At 41.5% G+C, this 16,153-nt stretch overlaps 2 protein-coding genes across 2 annotated transcripts; one reads left to right on the top strand and one right to left on the bottom strand.

Annotated features, from left to right (window-relative positions):
• The first annotated feature begins 950 nt into the window (after positions 1-950).
• Positions 951-5,561, top strand: agt (angiotensinogen). Its single transcript, XM_041947985.1, has 7 exons — positions 951-986; positions 2,263-2,718; positions 2,863-3,229; positions 3,557-3,681; positions 3,823-3,971; positions 4,773-4,929; positions 5,011-5,561. The coding sequence occupies exons 2-7, from the start codon at positions 2,302-2,304 to the stop codon at positions 5,185-5,187; spliced, it is 1,392 nt and encodes a 463-aa protein (XP_041803919.1). The 5' UTR covers positions 951-986; positions 2,263-2,301; the 3' UTR covers positions 5,188-5,561.
• Positions 5,562-6,877: 1,316 nt separating this feature from the next.
• Positions 6,878-15,168, bottom strand: cog2 (component of oligomeric golgi complex 2). The gene is made up of 18 exons (XM_041947565.1): positions 15,030-15,168; positions 14,530-14,691; positions 13,812-13,877; positions 13,641-13,721; positions 13,230-13,333; positions 12,799-12,907; positions 12,281-12,460; positions 12,064-12,188; positions 11,474-11,600; positions 11,205-11,344; positions 10,167-10,228; positions 9,928-10,079; positions 9,614-9,799; positions 9,350-9,422; positions 8,726-8,868; positions 8,122-8,261; positions 7,708-7,891; positions 6,878-7,578 (listed from the first exon to the last, which is right to left on the bottom strand). The coding sequence occupies exons 1-18, from the start codon at positions 15,084-15,086 to the stop codon at positions 7,480-7,482; spliced, it is 2,190 nt and encodes a 729-aa protein (XP_041803499.1). The 5' UTR covers positions 15,087-15,168; the 3' UTR covers positions 6,878-7,479.
• Between the last annotated feature and the right edge of the window lie 985 nt (positions 15,169-16,153).

Raw genomic sequence — 16,153 nt, forward strand, 5'->3', positions numbered from 1 at the left:
AAGTGAAAATCATTTTAGGTGACTACCTCTTGAAGCTCATCAAGAGAATGCCAAGAATGTGCAAAGCAGTAATCAGAGCAAAGGGTGGCTATTTTGATGAAACTAGAATATAAAACATGTTTTCAGGTATTTCACCTTTTGTTGTTATAAGTCAAACATTAAATATATTGTCTTTGTACTGCTTTCAGTTTAGTATGTGTCAAAAAGGATTTGAAAATGATTCATTCTGTTTTATTCATGTTTTTTGGTTGCAGTAAATTGTAGATTTGCACGACATGGAATGGATAATGTGAATAATGATTCATATGGCTTCTATCAGAAAGAGTAAGTAAATAAGTTAATACAGATTATGAGAGGATAACAGAACTAACATGAGAACAATAGTAGCAGAATATCACAACATGCAAATCTCATTGCTAGAGTCATATCTTGACTTTTTTCTTGATTTTGCCTTCCCTCCTGTCCGTCTCGCTTCTTATTTTTCTTACGTGGATGGAAGTGATTCAGGTATGAGATTTGTTAACTTAACACTTGTCTGACCCAAGGTTGAGCAAAATTTCAAAGAACATGTGCAATTATTCAAGAGTACTATTCCCTTTTCACAAATAAACATCTCCACAATGTGGTGACATTTCAGTGCGTCACTCTCAAACTCAAACAAGCCTCTGCTTCCCACTCCTCCTTTGTGGAAGTTGAGCTCTCCTTTCACCCCCTCCAGGAAGCGCTTGCACCATCCTCCTAAAGTCAACATGTAGAGGGACATTGGGTGGTCTCTTTCTTCTCTCTGTCAGACCTATTTATCTATAGCAGTAGCACGTCAGTACAAAGCGGGCTGTGAGTCATGGCGGCAGAGCCCCTGACTCAATGCTGCTTTGGTTAATCAGTAACAATAGTGGGAGCACTGCGGCTGGCTGGCTGGGTTAAAGCAGGGGAGCAGAGGAGCCAGGACCTCACTCAGTACCTCACTCAGCAGCAGCACACACACGGTAAGAGCAAACTTTGACTTTATCTCTGCCTTTTGAGTGTCTTGTAACTGATGGGACAAGTCTGTTATATTATTAAAAAACAAAAAAACGATCTTCTAAATGCCTGAAAGTGTGTTCAAGAAAGCACCTCTGTCAAACTGTCTCTTTAACTTTTAGTGTAAAGACAAATCGTGCAACTAATTTCTGTAAAGTTGCTCCTAGCAGACGAGTTTATGATGGATCAGATCATATCAAAAATGTTCGCCAAGTTCCACACCTTGACAGAAAACATCAGTGATAATGAATCGTCCATGTTTTTTTGACCTCTGTCATGGAGTCCTCTGGTACACAGGTGGGTTGGTTGTGTATAAGAACATTTGAGTGCGCCAGATTTATTGATAAGCGGCCAAGGCCGTGTCCTGTGGTACATGTCCAAATAGACTAAAATCTAGTGTTTGCTCATCTCTTCCAAGAGTCCATCAGTCCACTCCATTTCTGCACATTCAACTCAAAGGATAAAGTCCTATTTTTGCATAAGAGCATATTGTTCATGTAGGAGTGAAAGTTGTCAGTTCAGCTTTAAACTGTGTTCACCCTGCATCCATGAAGAGCTCCAGAAACACAAGTAAAATGGGCAGTTGAGCAAATGTGAAATATATCAATGAACTTGACAGTAACCAGGCAAAATATTTATTTTTATTATCTACATCTAGTTTGTTTTGTAACTTATATGGATTCATTATTTCCAGGTTAATCCAGATATTACAACATAAATACAGCCATATTTGTCCAAAGTATCATATGTACCAACCGCAGTGTCCAGACCGATTGTTTTGTCTTAACGTGCGTCAACGATTTGAGCATGTAGATTTGTTTGGTGACTGCCTCGGCTCGGTCTGAAGGCCGCTTCAACAATGTCCAAATGAGACATCCATCTTATTTTAGTCCGTGAGCACGAACAAATTCACGCTCGTAGATGCGTCTTCATTATCTATGCGACCTCTGTTGCAGAGGGTAATGCCTGCTCTCATTCACTGACCAGCAGGAGAGAAGACACACAAAGAGCAATCAATCCATCACTGACATGCCGCTCTATGTCCAATGTTCCTGCCAGCCAATCCTGTCAGAGACGGAAAACCAGATCTAGCCAGATTCTGACGAAAGCCCCGCTATTAGTGATGTATCATTCACAGGCCGCCCAACACTGAGTGCTCAGTAAGACTCGTGAGGCAGTTGAAGGGTTGGTATTCTCAAGGTGTTTCATTGTTAACTAAAAAATATCTGTCTTCCTCCGTAGAAGGAATCGTCTCAAGGTGACCACCGATAAAAGGTAAAAATGCAGATTCTGCAGTTGCCTCTTCTAGCCCTCCTACTCTGCTGCTGCCTCTCAGGAAGCCAAGCCAACCGCGTCTACGTTCACCCCTTTCACCTCTTTGCCGCTGAGAATGTCAGCTGTGAGACCCTGCAGGCCCAAACGTCCAAGCCACTGGAGACGCTTCCTGTGGCCGCCCTTGACATTGAGGTCCTGGCGGCAGACCGCAGGGACCCATCCAAAGTGGACGCGCAGAGGCAGAACATCACAGAGAGGACGGCGGTTCTGGCAGAGCTGTTGAACTCTCTGGGCCTGAGGATGTACCAGGCGCTCAGCAGCGAGCAGCACAGCACCAACACCCTCTTTTCTCCGGTCAACACCTTCGGATCCCTCGTCACCTTCTACCTGGGAGCCTCCAAGAAGACAGCAAGATCGTTCCAGGTCTTTGATTTTGATTTGTTCTCATTGTAGAGAGAAAAAACAGTCCTGAATGAGGGGATGATTGATCCGATCCTGTGTGATTATCAGGGCTTGTACTTTCACTCAAAGAAGTAACTTTGTCCCAATTCGCTCCTTTCCCTCCAGCTTCTACTGGGCCTGAGCAGTGGCACCGACCGAGAGGACTGCGTGTCCTTGATGGACGGACACAAGGTTCTCAAGACCCTGCAGAGCATTAACTCTCTGGTGGACGACGGACCGAAAGATGAAATCACAACACAAGTGTGGACCTTCACTCCCCAGGATGCCCAGCTATCCGAGGACTTCATTCAAGGCACGCAGGACTTCTCAGACGCATCATTCATCCGCGGCGTGGACTTCTCCAAACCGGAGGAGGCTGAGCGGCTGGTGAACAGCTTCGTGGAGAGGACATCTGACGGGAAGGTGCAGAACGTCTTCAAAGATCTGAACTCCAGCAGCGACCTTCTGTTTCTTACTTCCTTCAACTTCCAAGGTCTGTCGCTCCCTCTCTTTTGTTTTCGCCCTCAGTTAAATTGGTTTTACCGAATACGCAGATTGAGACTCATGGTTTAAAAGTGAAGCTTTGTATTTTCGGAGTGTGATGTGAACAGATCACAACGCCAGGATGATAGTAACATTTTGCAGATCTGTATTGCAGTTGTCTAATTTATGATCACAGTCAGCTTTTCAGGGCATTTACCATGCAGTCTGCATGTGCCACACACAATCACACATAGATTTGGTGAACCAGAGGCTGATATACCAAACCGAAAACCACCACCATGGTGCTTGACTGTGTTCTTGGCTTGTGTTTGTTTAGGCAACTGGAGGACAGCCTTCCAACCAGAGAAGACCTCCTTGCAGGAGTTTCATGTGGATGAAACAACCACAGTGATGGCTCCACTGATGACCCACACGGGTCAGTACCACTACCTGAATGATAAGGTAAATCATGGTCCAGGCGATTTGTTTTCTAATGTTGATTTGTTGAATCATTTGTGTATTTCTGTTGCATGCATAACATATTTGCAGCTGTAAGGTATGAAATGTAGTCATCTGTAATATTTTTCTTTTGTTACCACGAAGGTACGGCAGTGCACAGTTGTGAAGCTGTCTCTGAGCAAACGGTCCTACATGCTGCTGGTCCTGCCGCATGAAGGGGCCAACCTCCAGGACATAGAGTCCAAGCTGCGCACTGATGTCATGTCTGACTGGCACCGGAGCCTCCAGGAAGGGTGAGTATTGTGCTGTTTTAAAACCCTAAATCCAAACTTAGTATCGCCTTCGATGAATGATACCGTTCACAAATACTACAAGTTGGGGGACCAGAAATCTGAAGCATCTTTTGTCTTTTATTATCATGGTACAACCCTGATTCCAATGAAGTTGGGACACTGCAAATCATTAATAAAACAGAACGTGATCACTTGCAAACCTTTTTTTTGACTTATACTCAGTTTACTTAATTTTTGTAAATATCTGCTCATTCTGAATTTGATGCTACACATTTCAAACAAGTTGGGACAGGAGCATCAAAACACTTGGAAATTTGTGGAATGCTCCAAAAACACCTGTTTGGATCATTCCACAGGTAAACAGGTTGATTGGTAACAGGTGATAGTATCATGATTGGGTATGAAAGGAGCATCCTGGAATGGCTCAGTCACTAACAAGCAAGGATGGAGCGAGGTTCACAACTATGTGAACACATGATTGTATAAAGGATGTTAGTACATGGGCTCAGGAACACACACACAGTGTCCCAAATGTTCGGAATAAGGGTTGTATGTGCCTGTTGTGCATCCAGTTTTAAAAATGAGTGCAAATCATGTAATTGTTATGACCGCAGTTTGGATTACTAGTAATAATTTAAATCTGAAATACCTTCGCTCGGTTCAGGAAATCAATAATGTGCCATCTTATCAGTGCAGGGTAAATAAGGCTATAGATTTTAAAGGGATAACATTTAAGTTACATTTAAGTTCCACATGTTTTTCATGTTAAAACTTTAAATCCCCTTCTCTCCATCCACCCAGTCTGTTGGAGCTGTCCCTCCCAAAGTTCTCCATGTCTTCTGTGACTGATCTACGTGACCTGCTGACCAACATGGATCCAGAAATTGAAGCCATGCTGTTGGGCTCACAGGCTGAGTTCAGCCAACTCAGCAACACCAAACCCTTCACTATAGATAAGGTGAAGCAGATGAGTGGTCACCCTGTCAAATTCTAAAACCCACTATATGTGTGCATCATTAACAGATTTGTCTCCTCTCAGGCGGTCAACAAGGTGATGTTTGAGATGTCAGAGGAAGGAGCGGAACCTCAGGACAAGATCCAGGAAGCAGGCGTCCCTCTGAAACTGTCCATCAACCGGCCGTTCTTCTTTTCTGTCATAGAGGGAGATTCTAACGCCATCCTCATGCTGGGAAAGATCACCAACCCCACACTCTAAAGTTATATAGGGCTTGAAACCAACAAAAACCTCCGACATGGAAAATTATCCAACATACCAAGGCCCATTTCTTCACCGCGTACTTCACAGCTTACGTTTCTGCAGGTGCTGATATCAATCATTCAACAGACATTTCATTTAGATCTTATCTTTGTTTCTCAGCTGACATAATGGCCACATGCAGGGAGGAACGAAGCTAAACCTCTCCCACATCATTCAACAGTGTTGTAGTTATCATTCACCTACGAGCTGATTTATGAAAACAGTATTTATGAAAACCTGTTACCTTGAGATGTTTTCAAGTAGCCTGTTAAAATTGATTATGGCAGAGTTCTGTACAGTCTGTTTCAGTAGAGTAGGTACAGTAACCGCAATTCTCTACAATGACTGACGTTAATGATAATGACGTTGTACTGTATATTGTAACTAAGAGTTTATTTTTGTTTTGTTACGATTTGTGATTACTGTAATAAAACATTTGTATCCCGACACAGTTAAAATGTCTTTTTTCCCCTCTGCAATCTTAATGACTAATAATAGAATTGATTATCACCAACTAACATATTACAATTTAGTGTATACTGGATTCTAAAAAAAAGTTGGGACACTGTATAAAAATTAAAAACAGGACACAATCATTTGCAAACAAACTGTGTTTACCGACAAAGGTTTTATCAAGTGATCCTGAGCTCATGTACTAACATCCTTTATGCAATCCTGTGTTCACAAAGTGGTGAACTTCACTCCATTCTTAGTTGTGAACGACTGAGCCTTTCCAGGATGCTCCTTTCATACCCAATCATGATATTATCACCTGTTACCAAGCAACCTATTTACCTGTGGAATGATCCAAACAGGTGTTTCTGGAGCGTTCCACAACTTTCCCAGTCTTTGTTGCTCCTGTCCCAACTTATTTGAAACATGCTGCTGCATCAAATTCAGAATAAGCAGATATTTAGAAAACTCAATTAAGGTGATGAGGTCAAATATTACATATGTTGTCTTTGTGTTGTTTTCATGTGAATATATATAACAAATTATGACATTGTTTTGGTTTTCACAGTGTCCCAACTTTATCGGAATCAGGGTTGTAGCATAACGATAAAAGAGAAAAGTTGTTGCAGGAAATGTATTAGGGTTTGGAATTGTGGATATTAAGAGCAATGCACTACCTTACCCCAAATCTATATTATTATTTTTTTATTTATTTTTTTGAAGTAGCTATTTGTAAATCACATATATTACAATAACTGGAAGGAAAAAAAATGGTAACTTTTTTCTTCCAGTTATTGGTAATAATTTTAGAGGCATGATATACTGTATATTACAACTTATTCATACACATTAGAAGATAAATGAATAAAAATACGATGTAACATTGAAATAATTTGTCTGCATATCTGTATTATTGGATGGTAACTGGTATCAGTGGTTTCTTGTTCTTGAAAATCTAAAACCAGTTGCTTGTGGCCAAATTTTAGTTTTGACAGCACCACAGTTTGCTTTAAATGTTGTGTATTTGTGGTTTACTAATCCATAGAATTTCATGATTAATAATGACCTGTTCAAAGCTCGGAGTCGAGCAGCTTTCATGGTAGACTTGAGGGGAAAGATATAAATAATATAATGTACTACCACTTGTAGCGAACTAATGATCTTTATATTAAAACACACAAATTCAATAGTGTATCCAAAGTTCTTTATTTTATTCTCCAGTTATGTTATTATATTATATAACTTTGATTTGAACAAAAATGTACATGTCCCACACTAACCGAGTTCTCTATTTGAGATGAATCCTTCACCAAGTAGCAGAAATTTGACAAATATTGTTTAACTGACGTTCTCTCTTTAGAACTCAGACTTCAGACTCTTACAATCAGTACACTTGTCCACAGAGCAGTCCATAAACATACCTTGAACGCAGTACCAGGTAGCCCCTTTTGTTCAGTTTGCAGAACCAATGACGACCCAGTCTCACTCGCAGACAGCAGTTTCTCTGCTGCTTCCATCAATAATTTAGACCTTGATCAGACGCAACTCCAGCAGGTTGAAAGGTTTGTGCACTGTGGCTATAAAATCTGCATTAAGTAGAGATGTTTTTGTACAAAAGGTTGAAGTGTCAGTCGTGTCAGTTCTTGTCTTACATTCCTTCTGTTCTGATCATTCTAAGCTGTTACCGGACCATGACTGTGACCAGGACAAACGTTTATTTTCCTTCACAAGTCTCCAGAAAATGCAGGGTTGCGTGAAGCATGTTGACAGGTGTCAGTTAAAGATGGAGTCAACATTTTACTGGTTCTGTTCTGGGAGCTCTCGGGCCTCATTCACAAGGTCCATCAGAGTGGAGAACATGGAGATGTCACTTGGCTGAAGACCCATCTTCTGGATCTGAGATACACAACAGTCCAGAGCAGTGTAAGAATAATCTTCAGTATTTCAGATTCAGATAGAAGTGAAGTTTGTAACATGACATAGCAGCTGTTTGACTGCATGTGCTTGTGTCTAAACACCACCTACCTGTTCTCCCAGGTATTCCACATCCAGTGCTAGCTGGAGCCGGATCTTGCTGTCGTCTGTGGGTCCACCGTTTGCTCCTGCCGTTGTTGTGGCGGTCGCACCCTTTCTGGCTTGCTTCAGTCGCTTCAGACTCTCCTCCATCTTTTTCACTGAGCTCAGCACCTCTGAGATGGTTTCATAGTACCTGAACACAAAAAATGAAAATCTCTGTGGGAGACAGCTGAAATTATTTCTTAGAAAATTAAAGAAATGAGGCTTTCAGAGAAGAGACACAGCTTTTCTGGTACATTAAACGGAATAGTTGATTCTGGTAATATCAAAGCACAGGCCATACTTTTTAATTCTTCAGCACTGCTACTGTATTCCAGGTCTAGTTATGTTTACAGGTGTGTGTGTGTGTAAGTGTCAGCTTACCTCTGCGTGCACTCAGACAGTGCAACTCGCAGCCACTCTTGTGCTGTGGAGGGGTTGACCAGCCCCGTTGAGTCGGTCAGCAGCTGATGCAAGGGGCGTAAGGCGTTGTCCATGTAGGCTGATGCACGCACCGGCACATCCTGTTTGGGGAGGAAGAAGAATGTTGTTTGGCCAGCGAGGTACGAGGATATGCATTTCACTATTTGCTTGTGGTCAGGATTAAGATTAGGAGAAAACTGCATCTGAAGTTTAACAACTCTATGATTGTGTTACTTTCTGGAACTGCTTCACATCTCTCAAAAGTGTGCCAAGCCTTATACTGAAACATTCGATTCATTAATATGCAGTGTTAGTGTGAATACTAATGTATTCATGTAGTAACATGCATAATCAAGTTGACCAGTCAATGCATTTCAAAATGTGAAATTCTGACCTTTAATTATAGCATTTCCATCAGAAAAAAAAGTAAATGTCACAACACAGCTCCAAGTGTGTTAGCCCTCCAGGTTTTGTCTATATCAGACAAACAGTGCTCCCAACAAGATATGTTACAGGATTTGATGAACTACAGGAAAGACATTTGCATGTTTGCAGCGTCACTGACCTTATTAGTCCTGCGGTAGAGTCGTGGTACCTCAGAGGCACTCTTCAGGAAGCGGCAACAGCGTTCAGTGAGATGCTGGGTCATCCTGGTGTTCAGAGTGGGAATGCTACTTGACAGGCAAGCCTCGGAGTCTGACAGAGCATCTGACATAGAACGGACACCAGTAAATGCAAAAGTGCGCACACGCGGTCTGAGTTGCCTTTGTGCTAAAGACAGGGACTGTGAGCAAGGATTCAATTTCGTGACTGAGGCATTGTCTTTGAAGATGTCACGCTGAAAAGCCTGCTGGGGATCGAATGGTTACATTTTTAAATGTCAGTGAACGCTAGATTTAGGTTTGCACTGACATGTCTCTTGGTTTGTTTTCCTTAGAAGCAAGACTACAGCAGAAAGACTGCAGTAAACCCTACCAGTTACGAAAAGATCTGCCAGAAAGATCTGACATTCCACTCTTATTAACAGTTTCTATTTAGATGAACATTGTAAATCAGTCTATGCTAGTGTCATAAAATCTCCCTGCACATCTCTTCCTCATTTCCTGACAAAAAAGAGTAAGCCAGCAAACACAATGCAAAGTAAGCAAAAGTTAAAATCACCTCCATATGCACTGTGTACGTAACTTACCTTCCACAATAGCAAAGTTTTTGAATCCAATGGCTTCTAACCGCTGTCTGACCATCTCTGACAACTCTGGTATCTAAGAGAAAGACAAGCAAGTGATCAGTGTGGAAACAATTAAAGAGGAAACCATTAGAAAATTCTCCAAAAGGCACAGTTTGTCACGTTTGTGAAATTTAGAAGCTTAACACTGTAAGTCTAAAACGTAGCCTATGTAAGTAAATTGTAATTACATATGCAGATACATGTAATTAGCTTGCGTGCGAGCACCTGTTCCTGTAGCTTTTGGATATCAGCTGCGATGTAGACCAGCTGCTTGGTGGACAGGGAGGCGGGACTGCCGCTCTCACTGCCGCCCTCATCCATTGATGTTCGGCTGGAGGTGGAGGAGGCTGAGCTCGGCAGAGGCCTGGTTGGCTCTTTAGTCACCTCAGGGGCTGGAGACTTAGTAAGCACCTGTGCGAACATCAATCAAGATGAGGAACAACAGCAGGCAACAGCAACTTTTCATCTGCATAGTGCTTTGCTTGAATTACTGCTCTTAAAACTCTTCTTTAAATCATTTTCGACCTCTTCTGGTTTACCTCGTCAAGAAACTTGGCATATCGTGCGTAGAGCTGCAGCGTGAGCTTCCAAAATCGGTGTGCCAGAGGTGACAAGTAGACTTTGTCTGACCAACATCTAACAAGACAGGACCACAACACCTCAGATACCTGCAGGTGGTATGCACTGCCAGCTGGACATGAACAGACACAGACACACAGTTACTGCAGGTAAAGTACTTTGTACACGCTGGCATTCATAGCAGAGAATAAATTCCTACCCGGTGCTGCCTCTAGTCCATCACTTATGGCGTTCTCCAGACTTCCTGCTATTTCCTTGTACCTGAAGAACAAGGAGAGACACACAGAAAGGGGAATAACAAAACAATCAATATGTAATCAGCTTTCTTCTTGCATCAGCTCTGATATGCACATGCTCATGACGTGCAACAACACTGTGTTTGCTGGACATTATGGACTTTCCAAACACAGCTGAATTGTGCAGGTTTGTGAGGAAATGAGGACACAAGCCCTAATCTCTACTGTGAGTGTGTCTTTGTGGGGGCGGGAGGAGGCTGACTAACAGTAAACAACTCCTCTGCTTTTTCACACTGATCAATGGCCATTCAGTCAAGGACCAGTATCATGTTTATGGGCTATGTTTAGTAATACACGGACACACATCCTTAATTTACATTTTGCTTCTGGTCATCATTCAGCATGAAAGTCACACCCATAAGCAATTTTCCAGATTCTTTGTTCAACTTGTGATCGTGTGCCAACTTGTCTTTTTAGCCTCAAAAAACGCTGACAGGCTATAATTTTAATCAAAGCTTTTCTCTTGAGTCATTAAAGCAAGACCAGACAATTATTCAAAATGCATGCGGCATAGAAATTCCACCTTAACCAGCGTCAGCCCATGTTCATTTAAGATGAGAGGTCAAAAGACTAAAATACACCTATTACCCACTGCGTGCAGGTGAAAATGATGTCGTGATGTTCTTATCAATGTGAACATTAGGCTGCCAATTTGCCTCATGAGAAGTGCTTGTCAGACAGTTCTATAGCTTTGGAAACCCCTTCCCTCCAAGCTTTCTGCAGTCTCATTATGGGGGATTGTGTGCTACCATTTCTATAACTCTCCCAAACTGACAATCTGGCATTCACAATCACTTTGCCTTAGAGTGTGGCCACTGAAAACAGCTATTAACACTTGTATCTGCCCACTTAGCCAGACAACACATCACCAGTATAATGTACATAGTGTAATCTACAGGCTGTCGTATGACGAACATAGATTGTATTGAGGTAATATGCACCGTAGCTGAAAGTAGACGGGCAGGTTCCATTTGTTGTGGAAGCTGGTATACGAGGGGTGCATTCTCAGTCTCTTCACACTGGCCTGCGAGCTGCACTGACGCTCAAACTTCCGCACAAACTCCATACTCGCGCTGTAGCGCTAGAAAAGATGATTAAGAGTCAACAGAAAACACAAACACAGGTGAAACTACTGAATCTAAACACTCAATTATGTGACAGTATACGGTAAACAAACCTTTTACAAAGTGAATGCATACTGTGGCTGTACCTCATAGAATATGTCGGGGTTTCCAGGGTTGAAGAGGTAGGCCAACCTCTCCTCTACCCCTCTGATCATCTCCGGCCACACAGAGTTCACCAAGAAATCATAACCTGGCACCGTGTCAGCTTTGTCACTGAGTGGAGAGGCAGCAGCACATAACAAATATAACATATCACCTACGTTGGTCACTACTTCAGCCACCAATTCATTTTATGCACATAACCTAGGACTACTTTATGAGTCATTGGTCATTATGAGCCACCATGGCAACAACAATGATTGTGCTCGGGTTCAGTTTAGTTCACAGTCAAGTAAGGGAACGTGCTTAATGTCTGATCTGTTTCTGTGGTGTTGATTCTTAATAAACCAGTGGTTATTTTAAGACTGTGACTCACTCACTCACACATAAAGGAACTCATTTCTACAATTTTGATCCTGCAAAAATCCTGCAGTTTATTCTCTGACTGCCCACTACTCCCAGCAGCAAAGTTTAAACCACCCACTACTGCAAATTTTGTGTTGGGTCCCACTTTATGTCAGAACCCAACAAGGAACTCCTTGATCTATGCATACTATAAAGTTATTTGCATCAATACCTGGATATGGCTCCTCCAGTCACCTCTCTAAGCAGTCTACAATGATGAGGAACAAACTCCAACAGTCTTGAGTACATTAACTGAAGACCATTCGAACTGGACTTCACCACCTCTTCTACTATCACCTAAAAGAAGTAGAGAAGAGGGTGTTATGGCAACAGTTCTAAATTCATGTCTCAATTAAAAAGAAATGCCCTTTGATCAAATGTATGTTTACCTGGTCCATGTATGGTTTCACCAGCACCTGTCCTACCAGGGCCTCAGCATCTCGAGTCTTGTCTATGGTGGCATACGTTCTCAGGCAGTGACGCACCATGTCCACATTGGATGTTTGCAGACCCTCGATCAGCAGGCCCTCCAAAGACTGCTGCAGCATGGAGGTGATCCCTGCGATACGCTGTCACATACGCAGTTGAAAAACAAGTATTGAAAACATTTCCAACAGAGTTTACTCTACAAAAAACACATAAAAGAATCATGAATCAATGTAGAACTAGGATCACATATTTTTGAGGGACTTTCCTGTATACTCAGTGCAGATGGTAGTATTGACAATTTCTTTTTCCAGTAAACGGAAAGTACTTACCAGAGGGCCTGCACAGAAACTGATTATCTTGTCAAACAATTACAGGACTGATGGATTGGCAGAAGAGAAGCCAGACAGACAAGCTGATTGACTAACTGTGTGGCTATCGGTTTACGAGCTGTCTCACTGATCGACCCGTTAACACTTACAGGTCTGACTTTGTCCAGTAGGGGCATGCCTTTGCTCTGTACAGCGTGGAACTGCAGCTGGTTGAATTCTGTAGCAATCCTCTCTAGGATCTGACCTGCTAACAAGGGACTGTACATACACAGACAGACATGAAGTAAGACACAAAAGCTTAGTACCACATCCCTGCAGTGATCTCAAGTATTGTTTCCAAAGATTTTTCAATGCTTTGTGTCAGCAATTTGGATATGACAGACATGCACAGTTATAACCAGGACCTTTTTTTAGCTCACTGAAATTGTCCATTGATTGACCTTGATTGATCCTACTCATGACTCCTGGTCAGCCGAATATAAATACTGAAATTGCACTTCCTTGGTAAATAACCTGCCTCATTCAAAAACAGGTTCTGTCAGGTGATGCCAGTGGATTTGTTAGTGTGTCAGTTTCTCACCTGCTGATTTCCAGAGAACTGGACTCCTTGGAATTCTGTGAGTGGAGGATCTTCTCAATCTTCTCCACAGAGCGCACCACCTGAATCAACCTCAATACACACACCTGATGGATGGGATGATAAAAATGAAGATGATAATTAATTGAGATCATCCCAAGAGACAACTGTCTACTATTGCACATGTTATGTTCTAAATTCTAGACAAATTCTAAATTTGGAAAACTAGCATTGCTATAAAAAAATTCACAAATACGTTCATCTGTATGGCACCAAATATAGCATGTTGAAACAACATCAAGTTCACAATTTGTCATGGGCACGAGCATTGTAAGGTGATCATAAAATAGATTTAATTATGACTACAAAATATGATGAAGTGATGAAGTCTGACAGGAGGGTGAGGAGCCAAACCTTTTTTTTCTGCAGATCTTCTTGTTTGGACAGCTGACTGTCTATAGCCTGAATAACCTCACTCACACAGGACCGCAGACTCTGCACGACATAACAGCAAGAAACATCCATGAACACACAGTGGCAGGAATTCACAAAGCTCACGGCAGTATATTCAAACAGAACACATACCATCACCTCCTCTCGTAACTGTCCCAATGGCACAGAAAGCTGATTGAGGGCTTTGTCCATCCCCACCTGAGATGAGGGAGGACAACTGTGACATCAAAAACAGTCTTCACACTATCAGATTTACTTAAAAAAAAAAAAGTATTGTGTGCTGAATTTTCATTTTTCAACAGCATACTGTACTGTGTACCCAACAGTACTAAACTTATTCAGCTGATATTGATATTGATACTTAAATACAAATTAGATAACAATAGACGCATATTCTTCTTTTTTACGCTACCAAAGATTACTGTAAAAGTAAGATAATTGCTCATTTTAAACAATTAACATCATTGACATTTGAACTGTTTCAAACAACGATAAATACAAACATAATACAACACAATATTTTAAATAATTTCTGAGAAAAAAGCAGTTTACATATCTCCCAACATACACACCAATGCCAAAATATCTGTGATAATATCAACTAAAAGCAATGGCTTGACAATGTATAAGTCAGACTTGAGAGCAAATAACAAAATATTTTAGCCAATATTAACATGACAGTTTACAATAAATGTCAAGCTTGCCCTGCAGATAGGTCAAAAAAAAAGGTCAAAAGACCTGGACAGTGATTTCTAGAATCCCTCCCTGTCTCCTGTGGACTATGTTAATGGATGTTAATTTTACACTGTATGAACACAGTGGCTGACTGACAACATTAACAACGACTGACCAGGTTGGTGGAGAGGTTAACAAAGTCGGCGTAGTCCTTGTTGATGAGCTCCACCATGGCCGTTTTCAGCAGCTTATAGTAGAGCTCCAGGTCCTCTCTCATCTCCTCCAGCTGGACCTGCTTCCGACACTCCGCCACAAACTGGTCGACGTCAAAGTCATCCTGCCGACAGAGAGGCAGCACAAATCAAGATCAGACTGACTCAGAACCGATATAGCTAACATAACACACACAGGCAGACCAAAAAGACAAATTCAGGCACTTAAAAGAATGACCACATTTAATTGCTGACGCCGTTTGCTAATAGGAATTATGGTATAGAAGTTTAAAGGCGTATTAACTGGATTTATCTACATTCAATAACAAACAAAAAAAGGTTTAACAAACAGGAGCGTTCAGTGTGAACATGTAATAAATTAACTAGCTAATGCTAGCTAGTTAACAGCATAAGCTATCGTTAGCGAGTTACAAAACGTAGCATTATGTTCACGGATTCTTACCTTCATAAAAACGTCCTTGTCGAAACACAAAGAATCTGGTCCCTTTGGTAGATTCATCTTGAATTCTAAAACACAGCTAAGACATGCACAAAAAAGTCACTAGCCGCCAGCCAGCTGCTGTAACCAAGCTTCCGCAAACATGGCAAGCTTACCAACGAGGAAGAAGAGGTAGCCAGGTTATAATAGTAGTACAGCGCCCCCCAGAGCCGGCAAGAGGTAAATGTGCTGGGTTGAGGTTTCTCAGTTGAGTAATGAACATGTGACTCCATCAAACGGAGTGAGTTCATTGCAGGATTACATGCTGCTGTCGTAGGCTGTTATTTGGGACAGGTCAAAATATTTAGGTTCACCTCAGGCCTTCAGTGCAAAAAAAATGAAACAATCCCCCCCAAAAAAATCAGAGTTTTGAAGTGCAGCCTTTTGAATGAAAGAAAAACATGTCATGGTCTCTGTTTTGACACAGACCAGAGCTCATTATTAAATATGTTTGATAATGTAGATTGTCAGCAGCCAACAATGTCAAATTAATGTGGGCGCACGAATGCCTCACAGCACGGCAACAAGGCTCCATGAAGACTTGACCAACCAGCAAAATTAGAAAATGTATCCTGTACTTGAATAGCTTTTAAACTCAAACTGCTGCTGCATTACATTTAAAATGTGAAAATTAGATTAGAGATTAGATTAAACTCCATTTAGTACAAGTACTGAGACAGCAAGATTGCATCACCCTGAACATACAAATGTTAATTATCCACTAGACTCTCTTTTCAGGTCTATTTTTAGCTGCTTTTTGTTTTTCTTTGATTAAAACCTTGATTGGACTATATCAGCTGCTTTATTTTTTGGGACAGAAGTTTGAGGGGTTGTTTAAAACCTCCAACATGCATGTTAATCCCTGTCCCCAAGATAAAGGTAAACATTAGAAAAAAAATATGCAATATGTAACGTTGTTGTAAGGTTTGTTCTCAACGTTGGATAGTTGACAAAACAACCCCACCAGAAGGCCCATTCAGGTGCTCCTCTGGAGCTCTGTGTCAAATCACACGACTTTCACCTGCACACTGACTTTGCAGTTGTCAGATTTAAACTTTTCTAAGTACTTTAAGGACTTCTTACCTCTG

The sequence above is a fragment of the Chelmon rostratus genome, chromosome 11 (assembly GCF_017976325.1).
Source record: "Chelmon rostratus isolate fCheRos1 chromosome 11, fCheRos1.pri, whole genome shotgun sequence".
Classification (NCBI taxonomy): domain Eukaryota; kingdom Metazoa; phylum Chordata; class Actinopteri; order Chaetodontiformes; family Chaetodontidae; genus Chelmon; species Chelmon rostratus.

Excerpts from the sequence above, each read along its gene's own strand:
- agt (XM_041947985.1), top strand. The coding sequence starts at position 2,302 with ATGCAGATTCTGCAGTTGCCTCTTCTAGCCCTCCTACTCTGCTGCTGC. Across the intron at positions 2,719-2,862 it reads AGACAGCAAGATCGTTCCAG|CTTCTACTGGGCCTGAGCAG; the intron begins GTCTTTGATTTT and ends CTTTCCCTCCAG. Across the intron at positions 3,230-3,556 it reads TACTTCCTTCAACTTCCAAG|GCAACTGGAGGACAGCCTTC; the intron begins GTCTGTCGCTCC and ends GTGTTTGTTTAG.
- cog2 (XM_041947565.1), bottom strand. The coding sequence starts at position 15,086 with ATGAATCTACCAAAGGGACCAGATTCTTTGTGTTTCGACAAGGACGTT. Across the intron at positions 12,908-13,229 it reads AGTTCTCTGGAAATCAGCAG|TCCCTTGTTAGCAGGTCAGA; the intron begins GTGAGAAACTGA and ends GTGTATGTACAG. Across the intron at positions 11,601-12,063 it reads ACTGGAGGAGCCATATCCAG|TGACAAAGCTGACACGGTGC; the intron begins GTATTGATGCAA and ends CTCTCCACTCAG.